Here is a 17,225-nt window from a genome sequence, read left to right on the forward strand (position 1 = left end):
AGGAATGTGGGAAGAAAGGCAAGAATGAAAGAAAGAAGGAAGGAAGGAAGGAAGGAAGGAAGGAAGGGCAAAATCAGCTTTAACTGTGCCATGGCATTCTCAAGTTAGGAAACATGTAATTAACTGTCGGCCATTTTCTTCTCCTAGTTTTGAGCATCCACAAACGTCCTGTGACCGGTCATGCAGACATCAACTTTCCCATGAAGGGCTGGAGGGGGATGGTGGACTGGGCCCGCAACTCTGAGGACAGAGTTACCATCCCTAAGAACATTGTATCGACGGGAAAACCAGGTGAGGGCGCTAAAACATATCATGGTTTGAAACAATGTTTTGTAAAGTTAGTGTAATGTTTAAAGTGAGATTAAAGCAGAGGTTTTTTTAGAGGAAGTGTGTGCACACCTTCCCTTTGGGGAAAGTGAAGAACTTGGCAATGTCTGGTGTTTTAAAATATTGTTATTATTATTATTATTATTATTATTATTATTATTATTATTATTATTATTATTATTATTATTATTATTATTATTAGTATTATTAGTATTATTATTATGTAATTGTTGAGTCTCAGCAGCAGCCTGTCGTTGGTTATTTATACAAGATGGCTCTGCCTTAAAATATACTCCTTGATATTTTTTACTCTGTGATAGTACGTACTCTGAATCGACCCTTTCACTTCTATTTATATACAGACAATCTGTACGTAGATTTATTTACCAGAGCCAATCAGGATTAAGTACAGTTACATCTTCACTGGGATTAAAGTTTCTTTTTGTTATCTGTTTGTCATATGTTTTAAAAACTTGTGTAAATCTCAGCTCATCTGTCTAGTTCATTGATTATTATTCCCTCAGGCGGTGTTTGTTCATCCAGAAAACTCCAACAGAGTGTGTGTAAACATGTGAACAGATGTGCAGGGGTCACATTAACAGCAGCTGTATGTGAAGAGCATTTGTACAATGTATCTTTAGACATAGACCTTCTTTGAACATTAGCTAGAACATGCGACATGGGTTATTTTGGGGGGATTTTTTTTAATTAACATTGGATTTTGTTCAGGAATAAATTAAAATGTTATTTATTCTGGTATTGTGTCATAAACTGGCCTACACCATATAAAGTATAGGCAGGAGCCTGTACATAAAGGATATATATAATTATTACTTAATTCTTTTTTATGCATGACAGGAGCCTGTACATAAAGGTGTTATTATTACTTAATTCTTTTTTATGCATGCAAACATCTTAGCAACTTGATGGTTGAAGTCACTCTGGGCCACTGAATTTGGGCAAAGACTGAATTTGGCCGAGCATGTAAGGGAGGTCGGCCAAAGGCTGGATGAGCAGTGTACATAATAACTCATCACGGTCTCTCCCTCGTTCTCTCTCACTCACACACACTCACACACACATGCTCATAGCTTCCTTGGTTCCCCTCTGGTACCCATGGGAGCTCAGCTGTTGCCCTGAAGCTGCAGCTCCTTCAGGAGGCTTGGCACCACTGCTGCATACTCTCAGACAGCCGTGTGCCGCGTTGGTCCAAAAGTGCTGGATGTCTTCAGATGGCCCGGCAGATGGACTTGTGTTTTTTTCACATATTTTTTTTAATAATTTGCCTTTTACACCACATCCAAAATGAGAAATCTTCTTTTTCGCCGCCAGCTTCGTCTGTGCCATCGCACAGTCCAAGTCTGGACAAATGTCTCAGATACACAGTCTTTCATGCGTGAAAGACTGACATCTACCTCATGTTATGTGTCTACAGATGTTAGAAATGCTGTGGGGTTGTAGTTATCTTTATATTATCACAGGCTTCAAGACATATAATGGTATTTCAACAAATAATTTCAGACATAAAATGTAAAGGTAAACATAAAATACAAGCACCAACCTGTATTATGTCATGAACTTAGACCGATCATTTATTCCACATTCTCTACAGCTGAATGAAACATCTTTAAAAAAACATCCGGTTTTTAACAAACGATATCCTTCACTTCCAAATTGCAGTGTTGATTCTAAATATATATCATTTCATCCGATCGCTCTAGTCAGTGTTGTTCAAACATATGCAGCGTTCACACTCTGTCTACTTTGTAACCATGTGTAGTAGTTATTGTGAGTTTGTGTTTGTTTGTTTGTTTACAGCTGACTAACCATGTAGGCCAGTGTAAACAGCTCTAAGGGCAGTGAGAAAACCCCATGCAGCATGGCTGACCTCCATTCTCTTGTAGCAGGCCTCTGTGCAAACACACGCTGAACTGTTTCGGCCCCTTCACACACTTCTGTCTTCGATGTTTACACACTCTCACTGTTTGTATTTTTTCCTCCTTGCTGCAGATTCAGATGACGCCTCAACCTTTGTGGTCGGCATCGTTCTGTACAGAAACCTGGGCAGCATCCTGTCGCTGCAGAGGTGAGACTGCTCCCTGCTGCACTGTCCAACTGTAGACCCTGTCATAGAAATGACCAAGTTATTATACTCTATGTGAACGTGTCCAAAGTCTGGGAATTGTATCGCAAACTGGCAGCGACAAAAATGTTGACTCATGTGGCCCATTAGTAATAATGTGGCCAGTTTTTTGCAGGGCCAAAACAGTGTGACCATCACATTGTCAGGAGTATTGGATATTTTTGTACACACACAAACATATATATATATATATATATATATATATATATATATATATATATATATATATATATATACAAAACTCAGACAACAAGCACAAAAACCTCAGACCAAACTATATGAGTCAGGTTTTGGATGAAGTTGATGAAGTGACGCTGCTGTCCTTGGACACACTAAGTAGATCTCTGATCATAGATCCTTAATGAAATTGAATATTATGGTTGTAATGTATGTAATAATTTATTCTCTTCATTATGGGGCAATCATGTACACATGCCGCACGGAATGACTCGGTGGGCCACATTCAGCTTGCGCATCTTAAGTTTGACACATGCTCTATTGCAAAGAGCATAAGGAAAATCTTTAATTTGAAATATACTGCAAGAGCTTTTTGCTGTTTCCAGTCATTGTAAATTGCCACTGAACATTATTAGAGTGTTACATCACAGCTTGGCCAAATTTCTTAGCTAAATGAAAACCAGCATTCTGATGCAAAAGCAGCAGCAGCTAATGTGTGAAAGTGTAAAGTGGTCCCTTACAGAAAGTGCTTGTTGTCATGACTGGGAACAGTTTATTGGAGCACAGCCGTGTGTGTAGGCTTGTACATGCGAGGTAATGTTTGCAGAAATTAGTCGGTTTTTCACAGCTGTGGTTACAGCGATGAGGAACTCACCCATATGTCAATAATTGCATTATAAACTGGCAGCACATGGATGCAGAACTGAAGCAGAGCCTCTCTAATCCTCCCACTCTGGTCTGCCACTGGTTTGTTTTCCCCTTTTTATTCTTTCCATCTTCACCCTCTCATTTATGTTTTGCAGTCGATCCCGCTGTCATGGAAAATGAGATGAGGTTAAAGGAAGGGAGCAGATGACACAAAAGTTTAGCTTGACTGAGTGTCTTTAAGAACAGTGCAAGTGTGAGATTGGGCATGGAAGATGTAGTGATGATGTGAAGATGTGGGAAAACACAGCATGGAGTATTGAACATGTTTAGTCAACTGGAAGCTTTCAGTGTCAGTATTTCCAGCAGCAATTCACGTTTCCTCATTGTCCCATTTCACATGATTGATAGTAGCTCTGAAATGCAGAAATTGTAATGCATACCAAGCAGGGAGGAGGAATCAAAAAAGGCTCCAAAATTGTATAAGATAAGACATTGCAAAACTTTACATTTTCAGCCACAATGGCTGGGAGGCTACATTCCTCATTCACTTTTATTTAAGTACTACAGACAGTGCAGCTGCAGTGTTAACAAGGTAGCGGCTAAAGGTGCCTAGAAATGACTTTTTTGTTCATTTCATTTTCTTCCATCAGATTTGTTTTCGCACTAACGTGCAGTTGATTTAATCCTGTCCACAACATGAAGATCTGCCTGTGGTTTCTGATCAGAAGACACAGAACAGCAAAAATAATGACAGAATAGCCCATGAAATACAATAACAGCTAAAGTTGACCAGTTTTTTGACCTATCTTTGCTACTAAGATGTCAGATGGATTGCATTGTGTAGTAATAATAGAAAAGAAAACATAACATATGTATTTATAGTGCTCCTATACGTCCCCCCTGTTCTATCTGTTGTGTTTTCCACGGTAGGGTGCATATTATGACATGACATAAAACCATCTGTGAGGTCTATAAAACATCAGCTTTATTGGAGTCTTCAGCTACTGCTGCATCCTGACCAAAGACAACTGAACAACAGTTTTTGTCTTATTCTTTCAGCTATCTGTAGCCTAAGCATATTATACATTTATCAATTACCTTGTTGAAATATAATCTTAACATTTAGAGAAAGAGAGAGAAAAATAAGTCTAGTATTTTCTACAGTTATAGATTATCCTTTTTGGACTGCTTATTTTCCCTCCAACTGTGCATAAATGATCATCACTAATGCAATGCCTCCAGATCTAAAGAGAAAACACTGTCATTTAGATCAATAGTCAGGTTGTGATTATGAAGAAGAGATGAACTGTTTTCTGACTCTTTTACTTCAACTGCAACCTGAACTTACTTAGGTGAAAACTAAAACCCAACAATAAAGTATTTTGGATGTAATCAGTAAAATCTTACACTAAATTGAAACTGAGCAGTCAGGTTATTTCATCCATATCAAGGTGAGGCTGACACACAGAGAGCTGAGAGGGAGAAACATTAAAAACACTCTCCTGCATCAGCAGAGAGTAAAGGATCATTAGCAGCTTTTATGAGGCCTGTTCTGTTAGCTGAAATGTAATGGAACTTTATCAAAGATTTTATGATCATTCATAACTACTTCTCTTTTACATCCCTATAAAACTTTTGATTAAAATGGTAATTAGAAGATGGGTCAAAAATATAGTGACAAAATAAAAGGTGTTTTGGAAAGTTTGGGAGCTGCTGGCCACAGACTGTAAACAGAGTTCACAACAAATGGATTAAAGAGATGAGAACTGAAAACTGAAAGCCAGTTGTGTCCTTGGGAGAAAATTGAAGTAAGTTAAGAATGAAGAAAGGAGGGTAGGAAGACAGCCGGAAGAAAGTAATGAAGTGAGGGAAATTAGGAAAGAATAGAATGCATGAAGTACTGTATGGAAGGAAGGAAGGAAGGAAGGAAGGAAGGAAGGAAGGAAGGAAGGACAGTAGAAAGGATGATAGAAAAGAAGAAAGAAAGGAAAAAAGAAAGGAAGAAGGAAGAAAATATGGAAAGAAGATAAGACCAAACACCAGCACAAGGTGGAAAGAAAGGATGGAAGCGAGGAAGGCAGAAGAAAGGAAAGAAAGACAGCAGGAAGAAGATGGTGAGGAAGGAAGGAAGAAAAGAAGATTGTGGCTACTGACCTGTGCCATGAAAAGGACATCAGTCAAAATGAATGCCATGTTTGACATTCTATACAGAAAAAAAGGTGATAAACTGTTAATAAATATACATCTAAAATAACACAGCACATTGTCTGTCTTTCCTACAGGAACAACTCTGTCCTCAACTCCAAGGTTCTGTCAGTGACAATCAAGCCGACTCCAGCCTCTCTCTCTGCTCCAGTTGTAGTCGAATTCTCTCACCGGTACAACGTAAGTTCAGAATCCAGAGGACCAGTTATTGTGATCTTGTATTTTCTTTTTAGATTTGTGAACATATGTTAAAGCCCTGTGTGTTCTCTGTCCATTAGGGAACTTCTAACCAGACCTGTATAACATGGGATGAGAGTGACAGGTAAGGTCCGCTCCACTGTTGATTCTTACACATCTTTAGTTGTTTGCATGTAGAAAAAATAAAAACTCGACTGGAAAGCTGGAGCAAGAGATGCAAATGTTTCCTCCAAGGAGTTCATGGTTCAACACAATTTTGAACATAATTATACTAGCATGAGTCCAGCTATAGACTACTGCACCTGGAGAGTTTTAGAGACACCACATCGCTGCTTCAAGTTCCCTAGTTGGCTGAGAGTTTTTAATCTGTGTGCTGCAGAGTGTGTTGGACAGCTTGGCAGCGCTTGTCTGAGGCGATGCTAACCCCACGCTATCATTGATACGACACTGATGCAGTGTGTGGAAAATTAAAAGTGTCGCTCACATGGCTTCTCCTCTCTCTGTCGACCCACGCTAACACATCGACACGAACGACAGAGAGTGGTTTCTAGTTGCTCAGAAAGGACAGGGAATCCAGTGAAAATACAGGAATAGTCCACTCAAAAACTGACAGATACATGTTTGTAATGTTGCCACTGGATCCAGATTCAGGGTCGTTCTCATACTACTGCTCATGGCTACTTGTTCATAAAGGCATTATGGATGAGGGTGTGGTATATGGATGATGGATGGATGGATGGATGGATGGATGAAGGGGTGGCAAAAGAGGTAGACAGTGAAGCAGAGAGGAAGATACATTTTGTTGTTTTGGACATTTGCATTTAGTTGGATGCCACTTGTGTTACAAAGAGCAGAACAACTGTGGATTTAGCGCTGGGATTACTGGAACTTGATTGTGTAGCCTAAAAATATACAAGCTAGACAGGAGGTGAAAAATAATAATAAAAAACAATAAACCACAAATAGAATGGATGTTGAAAATGGACGTTTGAAAAATTTCCCTGTCAACATCAGAGACCATAAATGAAGTATCACCATAAAAGCTAAGCTACCTGCACTGTTCTTTGTCATCCAAAACTACCCTGTGCTTATGTTTATGAATAGATCATTCATTAAATGCAGTGTCAGGATCAACAAGGACTTTATATATCAACAGCATTAATTCATCCTTTTTCAATCTTCAAGGCTGTGGGGAAAACTGCCAAGGAGAGTTGTGAGTTGTTTAGGCCAGAGTTAAGGACTGATCTGGTGTTGGACTTTCTTAGTTCACACAGTTTGGGACTTGAATCCCAATTGTTCAATCAATCAACCAATCAATCATTCAGTTAATCAAAATAGAACATTTGTTTTGTTTTATTGCTCCAACACAAATAATTTTTTTATTATTAACAGAAAAAAATCTAAAAAATATGTAAAAATGTGTCTTCCAAGAGTTAGCGGATTCCAGTCATCACTGTGGATCTGGACAATAGATCACCTTGACAGTTATAAGAGCCCTTGTCTTCAACAATAAGAATCAGTTTAAAGTCCTTCACAGTCCATTTGACGATTGTGTCAGTCACAGACCTATTTACTGCCCTGTGATTGTTAAACAAGTTGTGTCTGACCTGAATTTGTCTCCACAACCCCACGCTCGGGGGTTGGATATTATGTTTAATTATGAGTTTGAGAACTGGGGTAAAAGTTACTTTGACTTGATACACATTCAGTCTATACTGAATGTGTATCAAGATTTGTATAACATTTAAATGTTTCACAAATTCTAATCTAATTAATGTCACTAATTAATACATGAAATTAATGAATACATTTGCACAATCCTATTTTAATTACCTTTGTCGTTTGCATTAGAGACTTGTCCAAAGTCTAATTCCAGGAGAGAACATTTTGAGCTGCATGTGGCTCATGCTTTAATTTTTTTTTTTTTTTTTTTTTTTTTGCAGCCTTTATTATCCAACACATATTCATCAAATCCTGAGCAGTTAGTGATAACAAACTAACTGCCCCCCCTTGGTGATGTACCGCTCATCCTCATAGGCGGAAATTTCATTCATATCATAATCTTTTGCATGTGAGAAAACTCTTTTTTTGACTAACTTTTTGGACATAGCTCGAACCTACGAACACAAGACGCTGGGAATACTGAGAGACATATCTAACCCAGTAATATTAGGATGCGGAAGGTTCCACTGCAGAGAGCTGTGTTCTATGCAAAATTAAAATCCATCTTGTAAGGCAGCTTTGACTAATGACCTAATATTTGGGTGAGAGAACATTTCATCGCAGTAAGAATCCTTGCAGTGTTGATAAGATCTTTGGAGCAGCCCGTGCCAACACCAGTTCAATCTCCTGGAATCAGTATTCCATGAGCCACTTCCTCACTCATATTCACACATGCACTCTATCAGCGTATAAATGCATGCAGATGTGTTTTGATAATGTTAATCTTTGTGGTAAATCATTTCAGGGATAGTTACAGAAATATCTGTGTAGTTTTAGTTGCATTTAATGTGGTGGTTAGAGACTTATTATAAAATTAGCAAGCAGACGGACGGAGAGCAACATGCAAATGTGGCTTCCCCTATCATATGTTGACTGCAGATGTTCGAGGTCAGCACGTCAACACACCTCAACACTGATTTAAATATTCAGCAGTGCCTATATTAAACAACAAAGACAAACGGGCAAGTCACATCCTACAGCTAACCTTTAGTTGTTTCAGTCTAACTTTTGACTCAAGTTATATTACCTTTTATCAGATTTAATGCCATTTGCAGACTCATATATTAAAAAAATAGGTTGCATTGTCTATCCTCCTCAAAATCATTTTGTTGTTTTTTGTTTAATTGTTCGGTGGGTATTTGATGTACTTCACTTTCTGATTGATCTCATCTGTTAAAGTGTAATTCCTGGATTGGTATTTATTGAATAAACATGGACGGATGCAATAGGAGAGCTAGGGAACACATTTGCACTTTGCACAGGTTAAATAGTTGTGAGGTCATTTGTTCCAGGGTCTCAGTGTTTATCCTGAAGGATTCATAGGACCTTGTAGAATAATCTTCGTTAGAATGATGGCATAATGTTCAAACCCATTTGCTTTAATAATAGAAGCATTTTCACAACATGTCCATGTTTGGTTGTGCTACTTGATATATTTTTATCTAGCAGTTTTCAACTAAAAGCATGTTTGATGGTCTATTTTGTGGAAACCTTTTTACACTAACCTTTTAAAGAACTTTTCTTAAACAAAGGGAACAAAACATATTAAGCCAGGACATAAAAAAAGAAAGTTAAAGTACAAATAATTTTCACTCAATCCATTATCACCACCACCTGATATATATTTTTTTCAATTTCACATTTAGTTTTAAAGTTTTAAAAAAAGCTTTGCTAAACCAAAAAAGGCTGACAGTTGTAAATTCCAATGGTGCATTATTAATAAGTTGGCTGGTTTGCTATGATTTCTCTGTGCCTAGATGTCATCTGCAGAACAGGAGACTTCTTCTTCAGAAGGAGAAAATCGCACGATTTTCTCCTTCTTCTTCAGAAGGAGAAAATCGCACCCTAAAATGAAAATGAAAATTTCATCACATATGACGTGACACCAAACTTCATCTAGGTAGCCGCCTTGTTCTGACTCACACGCATTGACCTTCGTTTGTTCATCCAAAAGTGTTAGTGCTAACCACTGTGGACGTCTCATCAATCATTACAATACAATTATGGTTGAAGGGGTGAAGGTCAGTGAGCAGGGGAGCATGTTTGTTTATATGACCAGACAGAGGCTTCATTACAGGGGACAGGCTGCACACAGTCCGCTGTAATTATATTCAGAGCATGCTAATCTATTCTAACTCATTTCCCAGCCAAGTCACCAGCTGTGTTTGAAGACTTTTTTTTTGGACTGGTCAGTAGATCTAAGGTTAANCCATAGCCAGGATAGCTGACAGGCGAACATATGTTTAGGTAGAGACATTTAGGTAACAGTGAAAAAGACAATCTACATCATGGATCTGCTGTACATTCACTACTAAACCAGTCAATTTTATGAGATGGCTGAGGAAGGGATTTTTTTCTTACCTTTGTTTTTGTATTATTTGCATGCACTCTAAGTGCTTACATGGACATTTGCATTCAAATCAGTAAGTGAGGTTCACAAAATTAAGCACAAAAGAAAAAAGACACACTGATTATTAAAGACAACCGAATTGTCTGAAAAATAAAATACATGGTTGAGTAATGAGCACTGAAAAAAAGCTGGCGGCTTTTTAATCAAGACTGGACAGATTCATTATTTCACACTTTTAAACTTGAAGGGATTACTTTAGGGTTCATCCCCATTTTATTCAACAGGAATAAGGTTTTATCAGCCTTTTACATTCAAGTGAAGTAAAAAAAAAAAAAAGAACCACAAAGTTGTTTGTCCGCTGCACTTAATCCATGTGGCAGTTGAAAGTGTGTATTTCTATCTACGAGGCCTGTTTCTTGGTAAAGGGACATTCTTCTATGCAGGACTGTGACACTCACACCTGCATTATCCAATTAGTCAGTGAGGGCAGAGTGGTCCTGAGGCCAGAGTGTGGCACAAAGAGAGGCCCCTAATCACGTCAGCCAAGCAGAGAAACTGCATCTGGACCCTAATACATTGGATTTCTGTAAAAGGTGATGCGTTAAAGTGTCAACGCTGCGTCACCTCCTGGGGTAAACACACACACACATAGATGCACATACACTGAGCGTAATAAAAACAATGTAGCTCTCAGCTACTAAACATCACTTTAATTCAGCTGTATGTTCTTCTGAGACTCCTACACTAGAGTGGGAGGAACTCATTACTCATCAATTATTTCTATGAGCGTATTTAGCTGCAATTATAATGATGATAAGCATTAATAATGCATATTTCTGGCTCATCGGGCCATAAGATACTATTAAAACCAAGACCTGTAGCTTAAGAATAGCGAGGCGGACAGCAACTCAGACATTCTCCTGAGGTTTCAGCTCCGGCAGTGGTTCACTGACTGCCTCTGTTAAATGTTTTTACACCATCACACTTGAGTAACAAAGTCGTGTAGCTTTATTTCCACTTCAGTTAGTGAGTTTACTAAACCTGCTGATGTAGAACATAACATGAAGAGAGCTGTTGAACTGCACTGTCATAATGAAGTCACTGAAACTGGCATTAAAGCTTCATCTGAAGACCTATCAGGTTATTCAAGCGTACTGTTGCTGTTTCATTTCGCAGGGTTTTCTAATGTGGAAGCAAAGGACTTTTTTTTTCATTACTAAAAAAGCATTGCGTTGCTGGAAACCACTCAAACTGCAGAACACTCTATTACATGCAGCTGTTCACACTCATGGTAGATATTGTTTTTTGTCTATTGAAGTTCTTTTGGCATCACATATAACTATCTAGAGTTTTGACTCCTGTCTGTCTGTGGATTCATTGTACTCCCAGACCTGGACAAAGAGGTCATGTGATTCTGTCTGAGGAAATTTATTTTAATTTCTTCCTCAACCTTAAATTCATTACAGTTGGCAAATTTAAACATCAGTGTATGATGTGTATTTCATGTGTTGAGTTTTATGATACCATCTGATGAGGCATTGATGTCTAGTCGTTGATATGTAATCCTCCAACTAAGGATTCTGCTGTCCAAACATCCCGAGATTTATCAGCCTTGTCTTTAAATGGCAAAGATAAATAAGACAATTGTGTAGTTGCAAGAGTTTCTTTTGTCAACTGTGATAAATTACCAATTTGACTATAACATTAATAAAGCAAGTACTTTATTCTTTTGATTTTCCTCTAAGCTTTGTTGTCTGCGACACGGCGTGACATCGAAATCATCAAGTCCGACACATGCAACAGGATTTACATTCATAACCTGCTCTTTGCTCTTCCTTTATTTATGGAAGTCCTGCTTTCGGACTATAGATTTTCCTAAGTGCCCTTCAAAATGCGGTATGACTGACGTCCCAAGTGCCCACTATTGTCAGTGCCTGACAAATGAATTTGAATTCCACAGGCAGGCTACAAGTTTGACTCAACAGCAGTGTGCTCTGCTCAATCAAGTTGACGTAAATTTAGGCCAGTCAAGATGATGTTAACGTGTTTGAGGAGAATTCTTTCCCCGGCTGCTGTTAATTCATAACAGCTGTCGGCGTTTTCATCACTGTGACTTATTTGCTTAATTTCTCTGAGCATTGAAGCAGACTAATGTATGGCCAGCTGGTGTCAGTTGAGTCAAATGGAGTTTTGCTGTGGAACTGCCAGTGATGTGTGATCAGAAAACACTGCAGGAACAATAACATAGGATTAAAACAACTTGTTAGCCTGTTCAATTCTGCTATCTGGGATGTAATAGTTGCAAACTGGACTGGAGGTCTAGTGCTGTCCAAGTCAATGTTCATTAGTAGAAATGTATGGCTTTGGTTAAGTATGTGAAGCACAGAAATGACCTAAAGCTCATGTAGACAAAAGGCAGTTTTGGGTTTTTTTTTTGTTGTTGTTAGTGTTTAGACTAATTTTTGTGTTCCTGATACATCAATGAATGGGCCAACATGACACTTGCTAGATTCTAATAGGCAAGCTCTAGTATATTCAAATGAAGGAGATTGGAATAACATATTTAAGAAAATACAGGAAGTCCTCAGTTTGCAGATATTTACAACCAACAAACATGTCGCCATTTCCCATAAATCTATAAATAAAGTCATGTTTCATCTTTCCAACGTATAATGTTAAAACAAGTTTTGCACAGAATTGGTTGGTGAGCGTAATGGACAATTGGATTGTGCTACATTTGCTTGTGTTTGCGTTCTTTTCCCTTCATTATGGCTCCCAGGCGTATGTCAGCATCTTCTGATGCTTCTGATGCACAAACCAATTTGGGTTCCTTTTTAGTCCACTTTACAAAATGAATCCTTCAAAATAAAATATTGCTTCAGGAGTTTTATTCCGAGTGGCTGATGCATTTCTCTAACTAGAAAGGTTTGTATTTTTAAATGCAAAACCGTCAAAATCGGATTAGAGCACAATTATTAAAATTCCCATTATGTGACCTTAGAAACGTTGCAATGATTTGCCACAGAATATTGCTTATTATAACAGTAGAAGGTCTGTATCATTTTTTCCAAAACTAAAGACACTGACATTACAACAGAGGACACTGCAGGCTCTGGTAACATTTGTTTTCAAATTGTCTATGTTCTGCATTAACATGGACTGAACCAAGGAGGAGAACACTCCAGGATTCAGTTCAAACCACACAATATCAGTGTAAAAGAACCCCAGTCTCCTTCAGGACAACCCTTTGAAAAGTCATGACTTAAACGTTATCAATATTTAATGATAAAAACAAGTTTGAATCCATAAAAAAATAACAAGTTGTATTTTTTAGTTATAAATGATCAGTTATGTATTTTTGATATAGTCCATTAATATTATATTTGTATTGCTTATTTTTACTATTAAAATATAAATAGAGAAATGTGTAGTTTGGTTTTATAATTATTGTAATAATAATAATAATAATAATAATAATAATAATAATAATAATAATAATAATAAAAGTTGCTATTTCAGAGTGGAGGCAGATGTTGGTAGTGTTAGCACGGTGCTAGGATTGTGTGTCCAGGCAGGGACCTGCAGCAGCAGCAGCAGCAGCATCTCGCCGCCTCCCCGTCTCCCTCCTCAGCACCACGTTCTCTTCTCATCCTGATGCTTTATCGCCTGTATCCAGAGGAGATGGAAAAGTGGACGAAATAGCCGATGTAACGCGGTGTGGAATTCCAGCTGCGCTTTCTTAATTCTGATTTTCGGGGACTTAATTTTTTTAATTATTCACCGCATCGCTTCTCTGTCTCCTTTTCTCTGCCTGTGCGTGTTTGTGCGTGTGCCTGTGCGTGCGTGTGTTTTCTCCCCCCGTGCAGCTCCTCTCTGCTGGGATCCTGGTCTGGCAGGAGCTGCAAAACCGTGCTAGTCGACTCGTTCAGAACCAAATGCGTGTGTGACAGACTGTCCACCTTCGCCATTTTAGCACGGCTGAACCCCGAAATGGTAAGTGCGACTCTGCCTCCCTTCACTCGGTGTTAAAAGTGTCTGAGACGCCGTGGGGTTTTTGTCTTTTTTTTTGCCTTTCTGTGAATACATCAGCTGTTTTTTTTTTCTCCATGGGCGTCATTGTCATTACATATCAACAGATCCTCCCTCCTTCTCCTCTGTCATCCTCCTCCTCTTCCTCCCTCTGTCTCTACATGCCAAACCATGATGGCAAATGCTGTTTTAGGCTTATCCTAGACTTAATACTGTATAACAGACATGCATCACAGCCATGCACACAGCAAGGACACTTCTGCACTGTGCTAACCTCTGTCTGCAGCTGCTGTCAGTAGTGAGCCACAGACACTGACTCTCAGGCCACTGTGACTGGGATTAGAACATGAAAATGGGGGGATGACCTGCTCACACCCATCCCAATCTGCCCCACACTCCCCATTTTTTCATGTTTTTTCCCAGAACACCAACAATTAATTTTTCCATTAGCATATTTTTACATATTGGACTGTCACTGATTGTCTCCATGGCTACCAGGCCTTCAGAACATGATGTATCTCTATTCACTAAATGAGGTACAGGGACTGGAAGCAAGGCAGAAAAAAAGAACGAGAGAAAGGCATGTCTATGATGGCGGCTTGGAGCTAACAGTATGTTCTGGACACACTTCCTTTGTGTGTTTGTAGCTGCAACTGGACACGAGCTGCAAGCCTGCATGCAGGTGTGTGTGTGTGTGCGTGTGCATGATAATGTTTCCCTTACAAATCTGCATATTGACAGTACATTAATCATGGCTGAACCCCAGTGACTTAAACATGCCCCAGTTTCTTTAAGGAAAGGGCAGTGTCTTTGTGGGGGAATTTTCATTCAGTGCTATTAGTTATTATTAGACTGGAGATTGCCTTGAAAGCAAATTGTTCACTAGTTGCCCTGGTAACAGCATGGGCACCATGGTTTTCTTAAAGATATAGAACCTCAGTGTGCCGTTTGAACTGTCGCCTGCGTAGCTTTGCCAAGGGGGAAGCTGTGGATGAGGTGCTTTGACCGATGTGGTTCGCGCCCCCTACTGTATGTGTGATGTTATCTGCTCAGAGTAGCTGTACGCTTTAATGGCTTGAGCCGTGGCAGTTATAATGTGATAATGTTGCAAAATCTGCTGCAGGAATACTCCGAGTTAATTGGTTAATCCTGGCTGTGACAATCTCCCTGTGGTGGCCTTTTGCAGGTCATTCATGGATGGAGTTGGCACTGGCCTAAGCCACATGGTTTAGCTCTGTTATTGGTTCAGGTTTTATAATGAGCACACTTTGACTTTTCCTCCTTGTCTTTTCACCTGTCTGTCACCCAGACCTTTAATACCACTACTGCAATACTCTGTGCTGTACTCACTCACTAAGCAAATAACAAGCTGTAACGTCATATGAAATGGATTAGCGGTAGCTGTACGTTTTTTCTACTGCCAAACCAAGATGACCCTGATATGGAACCCTGCTCTGTGCCGATGTGTCCCTGTGTGAGAGGTTAGCCTTCTGCCTGTATTAGCTGCCTTCTGTCATTGCTCAGCCTGAAAAATGCAGAAATGTGGCATCGGAGGCAAAACTTGTATATAATATTTTATAGGTTTTAATGATGTTGAAACATCAATGATTTTTGGTAAAAGTTTGTTTGGTTCTTTTAAAGCTGTAAAAGCAAACTTTTAAACTGTGGATTAAGATCTTTAGCTCCTACCGATGTAGGCATTTAAAAAAAAAAAAACATCTACACCTCTCTTGTTCAAAATCCTTTTTTCTAAGGGTGAGCTAAACCATATCCTTTCTTGCCTCCATTTACATAATGCACAGTCAGAAGAGAATCCGATTAATGTTTCTTACTTCACACTCAGTTTGCTAAATGTTGAAAAACAGGTCTTAGTGATTCTATTGGAGGTCATAAACCTCATGATGATGTTAGTGATGTCAGATTGTTTTCTTCTGATGAAAAATTTGAACTTTCCTCCAATGTTTTTGCTCCATTTTGAATTTACACAACTGTCACTAAAATATCATTGTTGACTCTATGACATGAGAAGGTGTTTTTCAAAAGGTCACCATTACAAATTTGGATTTTCTATGGCAGAGTTGACAAAACACTGTACCATGCTGACATTGACATCTACTGGGAATAGTAAGTCCGTCCTACTACATTGTTGTTGGTACTGTGGGCTACTGTACAGTACATGACATTGGGCATTGCCAACCCTTGTGTTACATCTCTGTGATATTGATCGCATACATAAAACCTTTGTTTCATTGTCCTTTATAATGAATCAAACAATTTCAAAAGGTGTTTCAATGCCTCCTGGTTGAGATGACAAAAATATGGCATCCAGGATGGCAGTGTTGGTCATTTTGACATTCACAGAACCCCATGGGATGAATCCTACTTTTACTCTAGTGGCAGGAAATGATTTCAGCCGGTTGTTGTTTCTGTTTTTAGTGACATCCATGGACAGTTGCTGGATGGATTTTCACCTTAAGGAGATCAAAACCGTGACTCTGGGGGACTGTTGTCACCTTAACTCAGAAATGACAATTTATACACATAAATGATTATCGATATCAAAATATACAATACTTAGCTGCACAAGCAACGGATTATTGACTGATTCCTGTGAGAACATACTGTGCTGCAACATGGTGACCTCTAAATTGTTGTTCTTGAGCGTATAAAGCACAAACATTCTTTTCATTGAGTCTATGCTCATGAAAGTATTCGCATTGTAATAATTATAGTTTCCAAATTCAAAAAGAAAGCCAATATGTCATTTTCACCTAATTCTATTTGGTGCACAAAATATCTCCTTAGAATGTCTATTAGTGTGAGGATCAAATTCGTTTTGTCAGCCTGTCTGTGGTGTTAGCATGTAGCTTATGTCTCTTTTCTAGCATAGCAGTAGAACCAATAATGTGTTTTTCGTGCAGCTCTGTTGCCTGAGTGCATGGTGGCTGCTTGCATCCGTAGGGGGATCTAAATTGCTAAAATTCTTTTGCCAGGAATGGAGGAAAAAGCAATTCACCACACTCATGCCACCATCCCATCCCCCCACCTTTCATTATTTTGTGAGACAGCCATGGCTGCCATGCTAATTACACCGGTCACATCATACAGAAGCTCCTAAATGGCTCAACTCCTCTGTCTGCAACTAGCCTCCTACATCCTCAGCATGACAAACACCCCATCCTCTCTCTCTTTCCCCCCTCTATCGATGCCATCTCTCTTTCTACTCCTCCTCTCATCTCTCTATTCTCTTTTCCCCGAGTCATTTCAACACGCAATTTTTCATGCTCTGAGATCGCATTATATTTTAGCACTCTTTCTCTCTCTCTCCCTCTGCCCATGCTTACTACATCATTTACTCCCTCGCTGCCACCTCCATTTTGATCAGTACAACTTTTGCTGCAGGCTTTCAGAAGGAAAAATAGGGGG

At 39.0% G+C, this 17,225-nt stretch overlaps 1 protein-coding gene across 1 annotated transcript in view; it reads left to right on the forward strand.

Annotated features, from left to right (window-relative positions):
* adgrb1a (adhesion G protein-coupled receptor B1a) overlaps nucleotides 1-17,225 on the forward strand; it is a 101,666-nt gene that overhangs the window by 61,147 nt on the left and 23,294 nt on the right. Inside the window, exons 14-18 of the mRNA XM_025061655.1 lie at nucleotides 148-291; nucleotides 2,338-2,413; nucleotides 5,578-5,680; nucleotides 5,779-5,822; nucleotides 13,637-13,763. Coding sequence (XP_024917423.1) covers nucleotides 148-291; nucleotides 2,338-2,413; nucleotides 5,578-5,680; nucleotides 5,779-5,822; nucleotides 13,637-13,763 — 494 coding nt within the window. The remainder of the gene's footprint in view (nucleotides 1-147; nucleotides 292-2,337; nucleotides 2,414-5,577; nucleotides 5,681-5,778; nucleotides 5,823-13,636; nucleotides 13,764-17,225) is intronic.

This window comes from Cynoglossus semilaevis, chromosome 13 (assembly GCF_000523025.1).
Source record: "Cynoglossus semilaevis isolate Cse_v1.0 chromosome 13, Cse_v1.0, whole genome shotgun sequence".
NCBI classification, from domain to species: Eukaryota; Metazoa; Chordata; class Actinopteri; order Pleuronectiformes; family Cynoglossidae; genus Cynoglossus; species Cynoglossus semilaevis.